Source organism: Pipistrellus kuhlii, unplaced genomic scaffold (assembly GCF_014108245.1).
Source record: "Pipistrellus kuhlii isolate mPipKuh1 unplaced genomic scaffold, mPipKuh1.p scaffold_m20_p_3, whole genome shotgun sequence".
NCBI lineage: Eukaryota > Metazoa > Chordata > Mammalia > Chiroptera > Vespertilionidae > Pipistrellus > Pipistrellus kuhlii.
The window spans coordinates 113,532,258-113,549,696 of NW_023425529.1; the positions used below are offsets into that span (position 1 = coordinate 113,532,258).

Below are 17,439 nucleotides of genomic sequence, written 5' to 3' on the forward strand. Positions count from 1 at the left end.
ATAACTGAAAGTAAGTATCTTTATAAAGATTAAGTAAAGGGGCTGAACAAATGCTCCAAAGTTATATTTTATCATTACCACAAAGAGAGGTTAATGTCTTCCTCTCTGCAGAGACTTCCAGACTTGTAAGTCTGGAAACATGAAAGTCAGGGTTTCTCAACCTTTAACATTTAAGGTCACGTAATTCTTTGTTGTGAACCTTGTATTCTCTTTGGGTAGATAAACAACAAATAAATAAATCTGCCAATTTCAGGTAGTGTGTTTCACAGGCAATGTGTTTTAATTAGTGAGAATTCTAAAGGTCTAAGTTCATCAGTAGTATATCAGTAGAATGGAGTGTAAAAGAAACTAGAGAATAGTTCTAAGTAATGATGGGGGTAGGGAGCATTGGGAGGGTGACCAATATTAAGAAATGATATTTTATCTGAAACCTGAATGAATCCTTTATGCAGAGGATGCCATGTAATTGCTTTAGTCCATTTGGGCTGCTATAACAAAGAAACCATAGAACAGAGAGCTTATAAAAAATAGAAATTTATTTCCCACAGTCCTGGAAGCTAGGAAGTCCGAGATCAAACCACTGGCAAAGTCGATGTCTCGTGAGGGACCACTTATTAGCCATTTTTTCATCATCACCTCACATGAAGGAGTGAGAAATCTCTTTGGCGTTTCATATTTACTTACGCATTGAATGTATTGGGGTGACATTTGTTAATAAAAACATGCAGATTTCAAGTGTACCACTCTATAACACATGCTCACCCAAAGTTAAGTCTCTTTCTACTGTCATTTATCCGCCATTTGACCTCTTCCATCTCCCCCACCAGTCTTTCCCTTGAGAAATCACCATACTATTGTCTATGTTCTGGTTATTTTGTTGTTGTTGTTTATTTGTGGTTTTTCTTTTTTGCTAAATCTCTTTACCTTTTCCACTGAGCCCCTCAGCCCCCCAATCCTTCTGACAGCTGTCAGTCTGTTTCTATTTTGTTTATTAGTTTATTCTGTTCATTAGATTCCACCTACAAGTGAAATCATATAATATTTGTCTTTTCTGACTGGTTATTTCACTTATCATAATACTCTGCAGGGCCATTCATTACTGATGTAAGAGATAAGATTTTCTTCTTTTTATATGACTAGGTATTTATTCCATTGTGTAAATGTATCACGGCTTTATGTCCACTCATCTGCATACGGATACTTGGGCTGCTTCCAAATCTTGGCTATTATAAATAATGCTTCAATGAACATAGGAGTGCATATATTGTTTAAAATTAGTGTTTCTAGTTTCTTCTGATACATTCCCAAAAGTACAGTAGAATTACTGGGTTATAAGGTAGTTCCATTTTTAATGCTTTGAGGAAACTCCGTACTGCTTCCCATAATGGCTGCACCAATCTGCATTCCCACCCACAGTGCACAAAGGTTTCCTTTTCCATATCCTTGCCAACACGTGTTTATTAATTTATTGATAATAGCCATTCTGACAGGTGTGAGGTGATATATCATTGTGGTTTTAATTTTTATTTCTCTGATGATTAGTGACATGGAGCAACTTTTCATATGTCTGTTGAACATTTGTATGTCCTCTGTGGACAAGTGTCTATTTGTCCTTTGACCATATTGTAATTTGTTAGTTTTCTTTGTGTCGACCTGTATAAATTCTTTGTAAATATTGGAAATTAACCCTTTATCAAATGTATCATTGATAAATATGTTCTTCCATTCAGTGGGTTGTCTTTTAATTTCTTTTGCTGTGAAAAAGCATTTTAGTTTGATGTAGTGCCATTTGTTTATTAGTTTTTATTTCCCTTGTCAATGGAGATAGATCAGAAAAAATATTGCTATGAGAAATGTCTGAGATTTTACAGCCTATGTTTTCATTTAGGATTTTTATGATTTCACAACTTAAATTTAAGTCTTTAATTCATTGTGAGCTCCCTTGTAGGTAACTATCTTTCTCTTGCTGTTCTTAAGATTCTCTCTTTATCTTTAAACTTTGCTATTTTAATTAAGATGTTCCTTGGTGTGGGCCTCTTTTTAGCTGTCAAATTTACATATACCAATTCTTTAAAAGTTTTTTCACTTCTCATCAAGTATTTTATTTTCTCAAAAGAGTTACATTGGTGGTTAATACTATATTTGGTTACATTGGTGGTTAATACTATATTCACTTACAACAACTTTCATCAAGAAAAAATGTTTTTTCCCACTGACTAAGAGAATATATTTGCCAATTCATCTGATAAAGGCTTATATCCAAAATTTATAAGGAATTTATAAAACTAAGCACCAAAAAAAAAGCAAACAATCCAATTAAGAAATGGGCAAAAGCATCAGTAGATGAGTGGATTTAAAAAGTTTGGTACATTTACACAATGGAATACTGTGCAGCTGTAAAAAAGAAAGATCTCTTACCCTTTGAGACAGCATGGAGGGACGTAGGGGATATTATGCTAATCAAAATAAGCCAGCCTAAGAAAGACAACTGTCACATGATTTCACTCAAATGTGGAATCTAATGAACAAAATAAACTAATGAATGAAATAGAGACATGGAAGCATGGAACAAACTGACAAACCTCAGAGGGAAGTGGGGAGGTGGGAGCAGGAAGAGATTAACTAAAGAACTTATATGTGTGTATGTATAACCCATGGAAACAGATAATAGTGCAATGAGGGCCTGGGGGCAGGAGCCAGGTGGAGAGCATCAATGGCGGGGGATAACTGTAATACTTTCAACAATAAAGACATTTTTTTAAAAAGAAAAGAGTAAAGGCTCTTCTCCAAAGAGGACATACAGATGGCCAAGAGGTATATGAAAAATGCTAAACTTCAGAGAGATGCAAGTTAAAATCACAATAAAATATCACCTCATACCTGTCAGAGTGGTTATCATAAATAAATCAATAAATAAGTGTTGGAGTGAATGAGGAGAAAAAGGAACCCCTGTGCACTCTTGGTGGGAATGCAGATTGGTGTAGCCACTGTGGAAAGCAGTATGGTGTTATCTCAAAAAACTGAAAATTGAATTGCCTTGTGACCCAGCAATTCCACTTCTGGGAATATATCTGAAGAAATCTGAAACACTAATTCTAAAGAATATATGCATTCTTATGTTCATTGCAGCATCATTTACAATAGCCAAGATTTGACAGTAGCCCAAGTGCCCATCAGTAGATGAGTGGATAAAACAGCTGTAGTACATTTACACAGAATGAATATTACCTGACCATATCTCTACAAAATGGAAACAGACTCAAGGATAGAGAGAACAGACTGACAGCTGTCATAGGAGAGAGAGTTGGGGCTGGGTGAGAAGGGTAAAGGGATTAAGCAAAGAAAGAAAAGAAAAAAAGATTCACGAATAAGAACAACAATATAGTGATTTCCAGAAGGAAGGGGGTGAGCGATGAGGGAAAAGTAGAAGAGCATAAAAGAAGGATAAATGGTGATGGATACAATATACAGATGACGTACTGTAGAATTATATACTTGACACCTGTATACTTTTATTAACCACTAGAGGCCCAGTGCATGAAATTTGTGCATGGGTGTGAGGGGTTAGGGGAGGGAGGTGTCCCTCAGCCCAGCCTGCATCCTCTCCAATCTGGGACCCCTTAAGGGAGTCGGACATCCCTCTCACAATCCAGGACTGCTGGTCTCAACTGCTCGCCTGCCTTCCTTTCTGATTGCCCCTAACCGCTTATGCCTACCAGCCTGATCTACTCCCATGCCAGCCTGATTGATGTCTAACTGCTACCCTGCCAGCCTGTTTGCCCCCAACTTCCCTCCTCTGCTGGCCTGGTCACCCCTAAATGCCCTCCCCTGCAGGCTTGATCGCCTCCAACTGCCCTCCCTTGCAGACCTGGTCCCTCTCAACTGCACTCCCTTGCAGGCCTCCAACTCCCCTCCCCTGCTGGCCATCTTGTGTCCACATAGGGGCAGGATCTTTGACCACATGGGAGCAGTCATATTGTATGTTGGAGTGATGTTCAGTCTGCATATTACTCTTTTATTAGATAGGATAGAGACCTGGTGCATGGGTGGGGGCCAGCTGGTTTGCCCTGGAAGATGTCCCGGATCAGGGTTGGGGTTCTCTTGGTGCATGGGGGAGCCTGGATAAGGGTTCTGTGGTGGTTTGGAGGCTGGCCCTGCCCCCTGGGCTTGGGGCCTGTGGTGGTTTGCAGGCCAGCCACGCCCCCTGGTGACCCAAGCGGAGGCCCTGGTATCTGGAATTTATTTACCTTCTACAATTGAAACTGTAGCTTGGTACGGAGCCTAGCCTCCTGCTCACTCCATGGCAGCAGCCATTTCTGTTGGGAATTATGTATCTTCTATAATTGAAACTTTGTAACCTTATGTGGAGGCCTAGGTCTATGTCATCCCAATAAATTTAATTTAAAAAGAAAAGAAAACTATGCTTAGCTTCCATAGCCTGGATGTGACCTCCTGCCATTCTAGCATGTTATCTGACTTACCCTTTTGACTATAGTGTTAACAGTTGTCCAGAAAGCTACCACAGACATTGCTCAGCTTATCTGGAAACTTCCATTCTGCCTATCATTTGAACTGCCTCCTCTTTTTCCAGAGAGAATAGCTTAGCTGTCTTTTTTGTATTAAGACCCTGTTAGGACGAAGACCTCTTTAATTCCAAATAAACAGCATGCAGCTGTAAAAGTTAACAAATGGTAAATAGTTCTAATGGAATAAAAAATGAGTGCACTGCCTTTAATTCCTTTTTCCCTATCCTGCTATAAATGAAAACAGAGCTAAAATAGTGTAGAGAAGTGCTTCCATTAATTCATCTATCCTTTGTCTTTTAAAAATAAACCTTTGCTCTGGGTGCATTTCCCTGGTTAGCTTAAGAAGTTGTTCAAAAGCCCTTGCTAAAATAAAATCTTAAGTAAGGAAAGGGAAACTTCTCCATGCCTAAAAATAAAGTGTCCCATCCCCTCCCCATGAGATTATTTATTACATCTGTACAAAGTTTAGAATTTCAGACTTTGGGACATTGAGGTCATCCAGAGGTTGCTTTTCTCCCAGTCAAATACAAACATAATAAAATTGCTCGTTTGCCTCTCCTCCCTGCCCCCTTAAAGGAGTGCCAAAGCCACAGCTACATGTACTTGTGTGTGACGCAAAATTCTATTTTTAAACTCAGACAGAATATATCTTTAGTCATTTACAGAAGGAAACCATTAACTTCTAAGAGGATGGAACAACAGAACTTATTCATGTTGCCAATTGCTTCTAAAAACTAATTCTAAATACAGCAGTGGTTGGAAATACATGTTTTCTGTCACTTAGAAAGATACAGTTTTTCAGTTCTCTAAGGAGACCAGGTTATGAGTATATAAGTATTAGATCCTAAAAAAGGAAGAAAAATGAAAAACTGTAGTAACTTAGTTTTCTACTTAATCATATCTGTTTAATCATCTGCTTTATCATATTTTGGAATCAGACATTAATTTTAGGACTTTTTTTTTTTTTTGCTTAGAAAAGTTAGTTACCCCAGATTGCTTCAGTACTAAGAATTCATGTTAATGTTGTATATATTTTCATATACAAAGGAGTTTCTCCTTTATTTTTTTTAAGAATTTCTCCTTTAAAAAACAGTTTTTCAAAAAAGATTTAATCTAGAATAGAAACTATAAATTTTAACTTATTAACATGTTTTCTTAAGGAAAACTCAGGTATCACTATCATTTTCAAACTTTCAAGTGCCAGAAATAATACTTCTTATATGAAACGTTATTTTTAAAAAGAATATTTTAATATACATTCTTAATAAAGAATTACATTTTATATAGAATAATGCATTCTAAGGGTGATGTTTGTGGAAAAACTTAAGCTTTGTAAAAATTCTTAGTCAAATTTTTACGACTGCCAAGATTGAGTATAGACAGAGAAGGAAACTATGTGATATGCATACTAATTTAATTCTTGGAAACCTCAATAATACTAGGTAGTAAAATAAATTTGAAATCACACTATGTGGTTCCAGATTTGCAGATGAGTCATTAATCCTTTTACATTTTAAAAATGTCTCTCTGAATGAATTATATAATAGAAGACAAGAGCCATAGTTAATTCACCATTATATTCTCCTTTGTGTTTTAAATATCAATGGTTCAATAGATATTATGGGAGAAATTAACAAACATTTCATATTCTATTTCCTAACTTTGCAAAGTATATTAATTATTTGGGTGATTTAATTTTCCCCAAAGGAACTTATTAAAATGAAAATTCATAAGAATTAGGATAATGGAGGAGTCCCAATTTTAAAAAAAAGGAAAGAAAGAAAATTGTATAACATAACAATGAGGCCTGACAATTTGCTGATGCCTTTTTGCAAAACTGTTAAAGGTCTTCAAATTTTAACTAAAAAAGTCAACTTTTCATCCCTTTAAAATATTTAATATTTCCTGGCTTTCTCAATTTTAAGTTCTTATTTCATACGTGTGTTTTTTAATATGTTTTTTATTGATTTTTTAGAAAGAGGAAGGGCGACGGAGAGAGAGATGGAATCATTGATCAGTTGCCTCTTGCACACCTCCTACTGGGGATCGAGCCCACAACCTAGGCATGTATCCTGACCAGGAATCAAACTGTGACCTCCTGGTTCATAGATCGATGCTCAGCCACTGAGTCACACTGGCTGGACTCTGTTCATTTCTTTTAAATGCTTAAGGTTTAGTTAAAAATTTATTTTCTTGAAAAACCTCTTCTAAATACTAAGAGATTATTACTTCATTTGCATAACTGATTAATAATACTGGAGTAATCTCATTTGTACATTATTACAATACCAACTATGAAAATTTTTTAAGCTTAGTGAATTACAAGATGAGGAAACACTAATTACTAGCTAGGTTCTTGTAGTCCTTGATATCTTCTTACTAACCCATCTTTATATATCATGTACATATTTTCTGAATTGAACTAGATTTGTGAAAATAATTAATTTATTTTTAATTATTTAATTTTAATATAAGTGTGTACAGTGTAAAAGAGTTTCAACAGAACATTCTTTGTCATTTTGACAAAAGCACATGGACTTCCTTCTTCTTCCCCAAAGCGGCCATAGGTTACCTCTGAAAATGGTTCACTATTCACTAGACCCAGAAAACCTCACAAAATCATGAGGCTCAAATCTTCATGTTCACTTTATGAACACTCATGAAACTGTCCAGGCCACCATGGTATGCATATTCAAAAAGCCACAAAGTTTCTGAAGGCTGTCACTTTACAGAAGCAATGTGTGCCATTCCATCGTGAGAATGGTGGAGTTGGGAGGTGTTCCCAGGCAAAACAGTGGGGCCAGACACAGGGTCAGTGGCCCAAAAAGAGTGCTGACTTCTTGCTGCACGTGCTTAAAAATGCAGAGAGCACTGCTGAACTTAAGCTTTAGATGTAGGTTCTCTGGTCACTGAGCACATCCAGGTGAACAGAGCTCCCGAGATACAGTGTACAACTTACGGAGCCTAGACATGAGTTCTCCCTGCCACAGAGAAAGGACTTGCTGAAAAAGAGCAGATTGTTTCTAAACCAGAAGAGGAGGTGGCACAGAAGAAAGGGATGTCCCAGGAGAAACTGAAGAAATAAAAACATATGTCCTGGGAATAAATTCAGCATAAACTCCTAGTATATCTAAAAAAAAGTTTTAAAATAAAGTAAATGAACTTTTAAAAAATATTAATTCCCAGTGGGAGGGGGCAATGGTAAGATAAGTACACATATAATACCTTAATTAAAAAATTTAAAATATAAAAAAGTATTAATTCTCTTAATTTTATCATTACTATGTAATAAAACTAGCCTATATTAAGAAGGGGGTGGCTTTTAAAATAAAATCTTCAAAAAGAATACCTTCTACATCATATAGTTAGAAACATCTTCATAAAACCATCTAATAGTTTAAATTCTATGTTAAGAAAATGACTGGGCATCTTCATCTTTAGTGTTTCAAGATTTCCATCTTCCATTTGGATTATCATTATAACCTATACTCCCAGGTTGCCAAGGACCTTCTGCTTCTGCAGAAAAGGAACAAATCTTGAACTTTTCATGTTCTCTTTACTCCCAGAGTAATGTCATCCTGTTGTTGGACACCGCTGGCCGGGCCGTCCGTCGTCTAATCCTCTCTTCAGAAGAAGTTACATCTAAGAAACCTTCCTGGTGGAACAAGGAGGAAACTGTAAGGAATACCCAACTTGTCCAGCAAATTGTCGAGGATTTTCTGTAGCTTTTTTACCATAAACATGCATGCCTACCCATCCCTTTCATTGCCTTTTGTTTATTATAATGCACAAGAGAATTCTCTTACTCTGCACTTGTAGATTTTAACACAATACAAACAGAGATAGATACACATATCATTACATATCATTGACTTCTTTTTATATTCATCATACACACATGAAAGCTTGTCAGGACTGAATTAATGATAATAGGACATTATGAGCTACTTGAGTATGATATTTGTAACAAATTCCTAATCATGCACCATTTTAACTTGTTTTCCAGATATGCATTTATGTTTTGGATTTATATGATAAACCCATGAGTACAACACCTAATTTATATGATAAAACCATGAGTACAACACCTAATTACTACTAGATAAATAAAATTAAACTAGTAAATAAACATTTTAGGATAACCCAAAGAATTTATTTTGCCATTTAGAAAAATGTCATGGGTATGTAATAAGGCTTATCCTCTTCTCTGCAGGATAGCATACTTAGGTCTTGACAGTCCATGAAAATAAATTTTTTAAATGTCATGAAGGTCTCCAAATCTTAGAAGAAAAGCATTTTCTATTTATTTATGTTATGGCATAAATTCCACCTTTAATCATTGGGTAGCACGTTTATTTCTAACCAGTATTGGGTGTTATCTTTTAATAATTCTAAAGATGTTTTAGTGCATAGTTCCCAGTAAATTTTGACATATATTTAGTCCATTTGCCATAAGTCTTGGCCAAATAAATAGGCAACTCTTCTGAAAATTACTTTTACATGTTGAAAAATTTTATTTAAGGCAAAGCAGCTGAAGATACATGACTGCATCTGACACATTTAATGTGGATATTTTGTTTTGTTTTGTCTTTAGGAAACGTATAAAATGTGTAAAGAATTTTCGCACAAAAACTGGCTAGTTTTCTACAAAGAAAAAGGGTGAGCTCTTGGTTGTTGATCCTTATTTTGCCCATTATACTTCCTCTTTTAAATATATTTATTTATTATAAAACTAATTATCCAAATTATAAATGTTTTATTATAAAAGAAACTCATCCCACATTGTAGAATATTGAACAATAGACATACGAAGAGACTGTGCTCATAACTCCTTTATTCAACCACCACTAGCATGGGAGCTGGCACTTTCCATTATTTCTTCCGATGCTTAGTTTATAATTTTGAATAACTGTTTGCTTAGTTAACATTTTTCTATGTTATTACTTAGTCTTAAAAATACTCTTTTTAAGGTTGAAAACGATTGTGCCATGATTACACAGCTGTCATCCTGAGCATCTCCTTTCAGTTACAGTTCTCTTCTCCTCTTTCAGGAGCAGCTTGACTGTGCTGGATGTGCTGGAAGGGCGAACTCATACCATCTCACTTCCCATCGACCTCAAGGCAGTTTACCTTGTAGCAGAGGACAAGTGGCTTCTGGTGGAGAACAAAACCAATCAGTGGGTGGACCTGTGTAGTATCTCACGCTATCGCTCCTCCTTACTGACCGATTATCCAACATCCTTACTGTTCTATCTGTGTCTGTCTGTTAACAGTTTCTGAATTCGGCAGCATCTCTGTGGGTGAAGGTTAAAAGAAGTGAGGAGAGAAAATTACAGTAAATTAAAGGTCACTTTACAGAGGTGTTATAAAAGTGTTTCAGAAGATCGCATTGAAAATAACAATAAAAACATAGTCACTTTTATGTATAATCCATATTTCTTTAGGATTTTTTTTCTGTTAGCACATTGAGAACTCACTGTGTTCTTGCCTAACTAGAGATTCTTCAAAATAGATCTTCAGTTTATCATGTCTTCAAAGGGATCTTAGAGCTGTTGCTTTTTTGTGACTTCACAGAATCACCTCTTAGAAGTTTCTTCTTCATTTGATCACGTGTGCTCTTATTTGGTTATGTTTGTGTTTGTGTTGCTGGCCGCCTTGCATGGCACACTCCTTGATGCAAGGGACATTGTGTGCTCCTGGCATAAAGAGGGTGCACAGTAAGTGTTGAGTGCCCTCCTTCATGCATTTATCCACTAGCCAAAGGCAGCCTTTCTCTGCACCCCTGCTGGCAAGCAGAGTTAGTCTGCTCAAAAGATTTCTGGCTATTTCTGCAGCACCATTCAGAAATCTTAAAAATAAGGAGATTACACTAGTAAAGACTTCTGTCCCTTCGCCGGTCACAAATCAGAGGTCAGGCTCCATAATAAGAGTGTGTTATCATTACAGTTGTTTTTTTCTTTTACAGCCCTCCCTCTTACACAAAGGACTAGATTTTTAGTTACATTTGTTTTCTGCATTGTGATTATGCACTGCTCCTTCTTCTACACGGTGTTGACAATCACAATGAAACTCTGGGAGTTGCAAAAGAGCCGGTACCGGTTTGGCTCAATGGATAGAGCGTCGGCTTGGGGACTGAAGGGTCCCGGGTTCTATTCCGGTCAAGGGCATGTACCTTGGTTGCGGGCATATCCCCAGTAGGGGGTGTGCAAGAGGCAGCTGTGCAAGAGGCAGCTGATTGATGACTCTCTCTCATCGATATTTCTGACTCTCTATCTCTCCCCCTTCCTTTCTGTACAAAATCAATAAAATATATATATATATAATAATAGAAAAACCTTAATATCAATAAAGCAAGTCTTTAATATATATATATATATAACAAGGAGGCTTTGGGAGGAAAGACTTGATTTTCCTAGTCTGGCTGCACGATTACTATAAAAATAAAAGCTTTTCACTTAGATGTTTTGTTTGTTTACAGCAAATACCTTTTAACTAAGCCCGCACACATCGAGTCTGAGCACAGTGGGGTTTGCCAGTTGTATGTATTGAAGGAGGAGCCGCCCAGCACAGGGTTTGGAGTTACACCAGGTAAGCGCTGTGTTCTCTGTTTATGGCTGTGTGGGTGCATGCTCATGTGCACACTGTCCTCTAGAGTCATTTAACAGCGATAATATCAGCATATGTTAAGTTTATACCAAGTGCCAACTTAGTCACTACACTGGAAAAAGTTAATAAGAATCCACCATCTTTTAAGTTCTGTCTTTGAATTTTTTTTAACTGACAAATCAGAATTTTTATATATATATTTAGGTTCCAAATCTATTTTGGGATAGCATTTTTCCTCTTTACATAGACCATCAGGCTTCCTACTTAATTCATCACTGTTTTGGGGAAGTAAATAGTATTTATGAAAAAAACTCTAAAACATACCATTACCAACATGGATTGGATAAGTTTCACGTCTTTTCTGCAGGGCTCTCCTAATGATAATATTCATTGCTATTAAAATTTTAAATGCCACAAATACTTGAAATTACTTTGAGAAGATGCCTTGATAGTAAAAACAAAACTGAGTTTTCTCAGACAGAGACATGAATGTAATCCAAAGTGTTTTTCCTTTTTAACTTGCTTTTCTGTTTGAGTTGGTGATAATGAAATCTTGTAAAAATTTAATTTAAGGAGCATTTTAGCGGCATGTGGTATCTAATGTTTCTCTGACACTATTCAGAAACAGTTTTCAGCATACCTCATAAAATTTCAAGTGAGCAGCTGTCATCCGAGAATCTGAGTTCAGCTGTGGGACAAAAGATTGCCTCTCCTAACCGAATTCTCTCAGATGAGAATAGTTATGCCACAGTAGTCGTTGGTTTCCCAGATCTCATGGTAAGATCAGTTTTTTAACTTATTAAATAAATATTTCTTCTTAATTTATAATATATAGCCTATAATATTGTATATAGCCTATTTGAAGAGGTAATTAAAAATGCAATGATTTTAAAAAAATGCAATGATTTTCTGATAAACATTTCAGATCAACATTCTGTTTTCCAAATCAAACATTAAGAAATGTTTTACCTGAATAGTTTCATTGCCTTTAAAAGAAAATTTATTTATTTTTTAATGATTTCAGAGAGGAAAGGAGAGAGAGAGAAATATCAGTGATAAGAGAGAATCATTGATCGGCTGCCTCCTGCACACCCCCTATTGGATATCAAGCCCACAACCCGGGCATGTGCCCTTGACTGGAAACAAACCAGGACCTTTCAGTCCCCAGGCCGACGCTCTAGCCATTGAGCCAAACCAGCTAGGGCTTCATTGCTTTTTTTAAATTAGCATTTGAAGTGTGATGCATGTAAATGCTTAACCCTCTGAGAGTGATTTTAGATCATGTTATCCTAATGTGTGGTCATGTAATCTGCCAAGAGGAACAATTTGAGACTAGTAAAAAAGCATTTCTTCTAGACTTTTTAAAGTGAAATATGTCAGGATTTCATTACTATAGATTAAAGTTTTCAACACTGATGAACATCAATTCACTTTTTATTGCCTTTGCTCTGATTTATCATGTCATTGCAGCATCCAGATTATACTGCGAATGCTGATGGTGTCAACTTAATTTCTTTTGGATGGACCCTTCTGCTGTTAGTTATTATTTTCTATAAAGAAGAGGCTGTTAGTCATTGGTTTTAGGTGAAACTAGGCCCCATCTTCCCCTGATGATAACTTGGATAAAAGGAACAAGTTGCCATCTAATAACCCTAGATGTAGCTCCATGTGTTTTGACTAAACATTTAATTTTCATAATTTCCTTTGTAGCTTTTAGGTGAGATGATATAATTATTTAAAGATAAAAATGTCAGTTCTACTTGATAGTATACCAATCTCACATACCTCAAAACTTGAATGTAATTAAGAATGAAGAGTACGTCAGAGTAAAAGACTTTTGAAATTCAAGACCCAATAGATAATATGTGGCTTAGAACTTTGCCCTATGTCTTCCTAATTATCAAGTAAAAAGCATTTGCTATAGTATTATATAACTGAAAATGAAACATGTTGTTGAAATACAGTATGTATAGCAGCTTTGATTAAATGAAAGAGATGTTTAATATGCTTTGTACAATGCTTGCTGCTATCATTATAGAAAATACCGGAACTATTTTTCTGAAGGTATAACTATTTAAAAATTGTATTCTGATTAAAGAAATTAGTATCAAACTATAATCCTATATGATAAAAGGCAAATATGCAAATCGACCAAATGGCAAAATGACTGATTGCTGTGCTGTGCATTGACCACAGGGGGAAGACGCTCAACATAGGAGCTGCCCCCTGGTGGTCAGTGTGCTCCCACAGGGGGAGCGCCGCTCAGCCAGAAGCTGGGCTGATGGCTGGCGAGCACAGTGGCAGTGCAGGAGCCTCTCCCGCCTCTGTAGCAGCACTAAGGATGTCCAAATGCCAGCTTAAGCCCGCTCCCCATCAGTCGGACATCCCCTGAGGTCTCCCTGCAAGAGGGCACAGGGACCCTCCAATTGCATGAATTTCATGCACTGGGCCTCTGGTGTTAATATAAAAAGGTTAGAAAGTACACGTTGAATATAAGGCACTGTTCTTATTAACCCTGTAGAAATTCCTGATGGCCTGTAGGACTAGTGGCCTTGTTAAATTAAAAGCTCTATCCTTGTCCTGGCAGGTGTTTTCAGTGTTTAGAGCATTGGCTCTTGGACCAAAGGGTCACAGGTTCCATTCCCAATCAAGGGCAGGTTACCTGGGTTGCAGGTTTCATCCTGTTTGGGGCACATGTGGGAGCAACCAGCTGATGTGACTCTCACATCTAAGCCTCTCTCTCTATCCTCCTTCTCTTCCTCCTTTCCTTTTTCGAAAAATCAATGGAAAAAACATCTTTGGGTAAGGATTAACAAAATAAATATATATAAAAGCTGTATTCTTCATATTTAGTATGGTACTCATCACATAGATGTTCAATGAATTTTTGTTTAATGAAGAATCCATAAATTATGCAGCCTTTTAGCATTCTATATCATTCATATTTTTTAGGCCTTAATGCAATAGTCAGGCACTTCTACAAGATTTTATAGATGAAGAAATAGAAACAGGGAGGCTGTATGTATCCCCTAGGCTAAAACAATTATGAGTAAGTCAGCTGGGATTTGAGCTCAGGCGTGATTGACCCGAAACCATAACTTTTTTACTATAAGACAGTTCCTTTTCGCTTCTATGTGAATTTCTTTCAGTTATTCATAAAACTGTCAACAAAGGGGTATGTTGTTTTTTGTTAACTTTATCAGCAGCACCTAAATTATTATAAACTTATTAGAACTTTCTAACCTAATACCAAATATCTGCAAAAACCTACAGCAAATGTCATCCTTAATAGTGAAACATTAAAAGCAATTCTTTCAATATCAATAAGACAAGGATACCCACTGTCACCACTTCTATTAAACATCTCATATGTGATCTATAAAAAAATTAATAAATTAAATTTCATCAATGCTAAAAATTTAAGCTCTGTAAAAGACATTTTTAAGAGAGGAAAAGATGCCGAAACCGGTTTGGCTCAGTGGTAGAGCATCGGTCTGCGGACTGAAAGGTCCCAGGTTCGATTCTGGTCAAGGGCATGTACAATAGTTGCGGGCACATCCCTGGTAGGGGGTGTGCAAGAGGCAGCTGGTCGATGTTTCTCTCTCATTGATGTTTCTAGCTCTCTATCTCTCTCCCTTCCTCTCTGTAGAAAATCAATAAAATATATTTAAAGAGAGAGAGAGAGAGAGAGAGAGAGAGAGAGAGAGAGAGAGAGAGAGAGAGAAGAAAAGATAATCTACAGGCTGGGAGAAAATATTGGCAAATCACATTTCCAACAAAGGACTTGTATTAGGAATATATAAAGACTTATCGAAACTCAAGAGTAAGAAAACCAATAATCCAAAGTAAAAATTAAAAAAATGGGTAAACACTGTCCCAGTGTGAGGTGTCAGAGGTCAGAGCCTGAGCAAGTGAAAAGGACATCTGTGGTGGGGAAGGAACCACTAGTGATGGCAGTCGGTCCAGGCAGGATGAAGGTGGTGTGTCCCCTTGAAGGGAGCCCAAATAAGATGAGGAGGGCATTCAGGCATGAGCATAGCCCAGTGTGGGCTATCAGGACCTTATGATAAGTAGACTTACCATGGTGATCCCTTTGTAAGGTAAAATAAGCATTGAGTCTGTGTTGTATACCTGAAACTAATCCAATGTTATATATCAACTACACTTTAATTTTAAAAAATACTGGTGATGCCGAAACCCGTTTGGCTCAATGGATAGAGCGTCGGCTTGGGGACTGAAGGGTCCCGGGTTCGATTCCGGTCAAGGGCATGTACCTTGGTTGTGGGCATATCCCCAGTAGGGGGTGTGCAAGAGGCAGCTGATCGATGACTCTCTCTCATCAATGTTTCTAACTCTCTATCTCTCTCCCTTCCTCTCTGTACAAAATCAATAAAATATACAGTATTTAAAAAAAAAATACTGGTGATATTCTATTCCTTATGCCAATAGTGGATGTGTTAGGTGTTTGTTTTATTTTTAAACTAACTATATTGTTATATTTTATCTTTATAGTTATAATTCATTTCAAGATAAAACATATGTTGTATAATCACACTTGTCTGAAAAATATGATTATTTGTGAAGCAGCTATCTCCTGTACCAAATTCAAAATGTTTAAGAAATAATTTTATTTTTTTATACTTGTGAAATGTAAGTTTACCACTGGTATCTGCATGGAGGGCTATATTACCCAAGCTATGGTGAATGTGGTTCATAACACTTTAGTACTTTCATCTCTTTTTGGTGTTTTTTTTCAGTCTCCCAGTGAAGTTTATTCTTGGAAAAGGCCATCATCTTTGCATAAACCAAGGGTCACTGATACAGCATTCTATGGGGGGAAGAAGAAAAGTGGAACTCCAAAACAGAGCAATTGTGTGGCTCTTGTGGATACTAATCAGATAGTCCGGATTTTGCCCCCAGGAGAAGTCCCTCTAAAAGAAATCTACCCAAAAGGTAAGAAACTTACCAATTCCTAACTTAGCAAGATAAAGGCAGTTTCCTTTTTGTAGGGATATTTAATTTATCATTATCATTGTATATTTATAAGTATAACTATAAGAGTGGTCTAGTAGTTTAAAAGACCTGTTTGTACTCAGAAAGTTTTCACTCAACTTCCCACATTGTATAGTTTTAGTCTTTGCTGTTAGAACTCATCTTAATTTGCATTACAATCTCTAAAATAACTTTATTTAAAATATGTTGTCAAAGAGACTTTTAAAAATCACTAGAATATTAGACATAGATCTGACTTTTTTCTTAAACCAGAGATTTCAAGTGCTGTGCCAAAGCACACGAGTGTGGTGAAAGAATTTTTAAAACATGAGATACCTAACTATTTAGTCAGGTCCACTGACATCTTCTTCCTTAGATTGTCAAATAAAAAATTATGCAGCCAACACAATAGCTGTCTGGTGTAAATGAATCAAAATTATACCTATTTTTTGTCAGATCAGCAAAAATATATTTCTTAATGTGCCACAAAATGTTAGTAATTGGCTTATGTGTGCCATGAGATGAAAATGGTTGAAAATTGCTGGCTTAAATTCTTGTGATGAAAGGCCAAGGACTTATGCAGATGGATTCACTTATTAGTGCTCTCAAAAATCAATTTATATTTATAACTACACTAGAGGCCCAGTGCACAAAAAATCATGCACTTGGTTGGGGGGTGGGGGGAGTTCTCTCAGCCTGGTCTATGACCTCTTGCAGTCCAGGAGCCCTCCGGGGATGTCTGACTGATGGCTTTTAGACAGTCTGGCCTCCCTCTGCGGAAGGTGACGAGGCAGGCCAATCAGGAGACAGCACCGCCCAGCAAGAGGCTGGCCCCACCCCCCTCATTGCCCCTCCACAGCCGCTGGTTACTGCCACCTCACCCCATCGCCTTCCCCTCCCTCTGCCTGTTGGCACATGCCTTGGCCAACCAGTTGATTTGCATATTACACTTTTATTATATAGAATGTTTTGTTTAGGGCTGCAAATTATGCTGAGAGACTGAATTTGTCTTTGCCAGCTTAACACAATTTCACTGTAGGAATTTCACAAGCCTATAGCAACCAGAATAATATCTTTTAATAAGCCAATAAAGAAACAACATACTCCAAACTAATGATCAGTTAATTATACTATTGTTCCAGGCAAGAGGAAATGAAAGAAATAAGTCTAAATTTAATCTTTCTACGAGAGACTGCTTAACCAACCTGGACACACTTCCAGCACCACCAAAAAAAAAAAAAAAAAAAAAAAAAAAAAAAAAAAGTCCCTGTAGCTACAGCGCGCGGCCAGGGAGCAATAGCATGGCATTGGACAC

At 36.8% G+C, this 17,439-nt stretch overlaps 1 protein-coding gene and 1 pseudogene across 1 annotated transcript in view; both read left to right on the forward strand.

The window, feature by feature from the left end:
- Positions 1 to 17,439, forward strand: part of VWA8 (von Willebrand factor A domain containing 8) — a 341,016-nt gene that overhangs the window by 222,210 nt on the left and 101,367 nt on the right. Inside the window, exons 30-35 of the mRNA XM_036454732.2 lie at positions 8,093 to 8,203; positions 9,121 to 9,185; positions 9,578 to 9,703; positions 11,005 to 11,114; positions 11,755 to 11,909; positions 15,890 to 16,085. Of these exons, the coding sequence (XP_036310625.1) occupies positions 8,093 to 8,203; positions 9,121 to 9,185; positions 9,578 to 9,703; positions 11,005 to 11,114; positions 11,755 to 11,909; positions 15,890 to 16,085 (763 nt within the window). The remainder of the gene's footprint in view (positions 1 to 8,092; positions 8,204 to 9,120; positions 9,186 to 9,577; positions 9,704 to 11,004; positions 11,115 to 11,754; positions 11,910 to 15,889; positions 16,086 to 17,439) is intronic.
- Positions 6,623 to 8,086, forward strand: LOC118728327 (annotated as a pseudogene).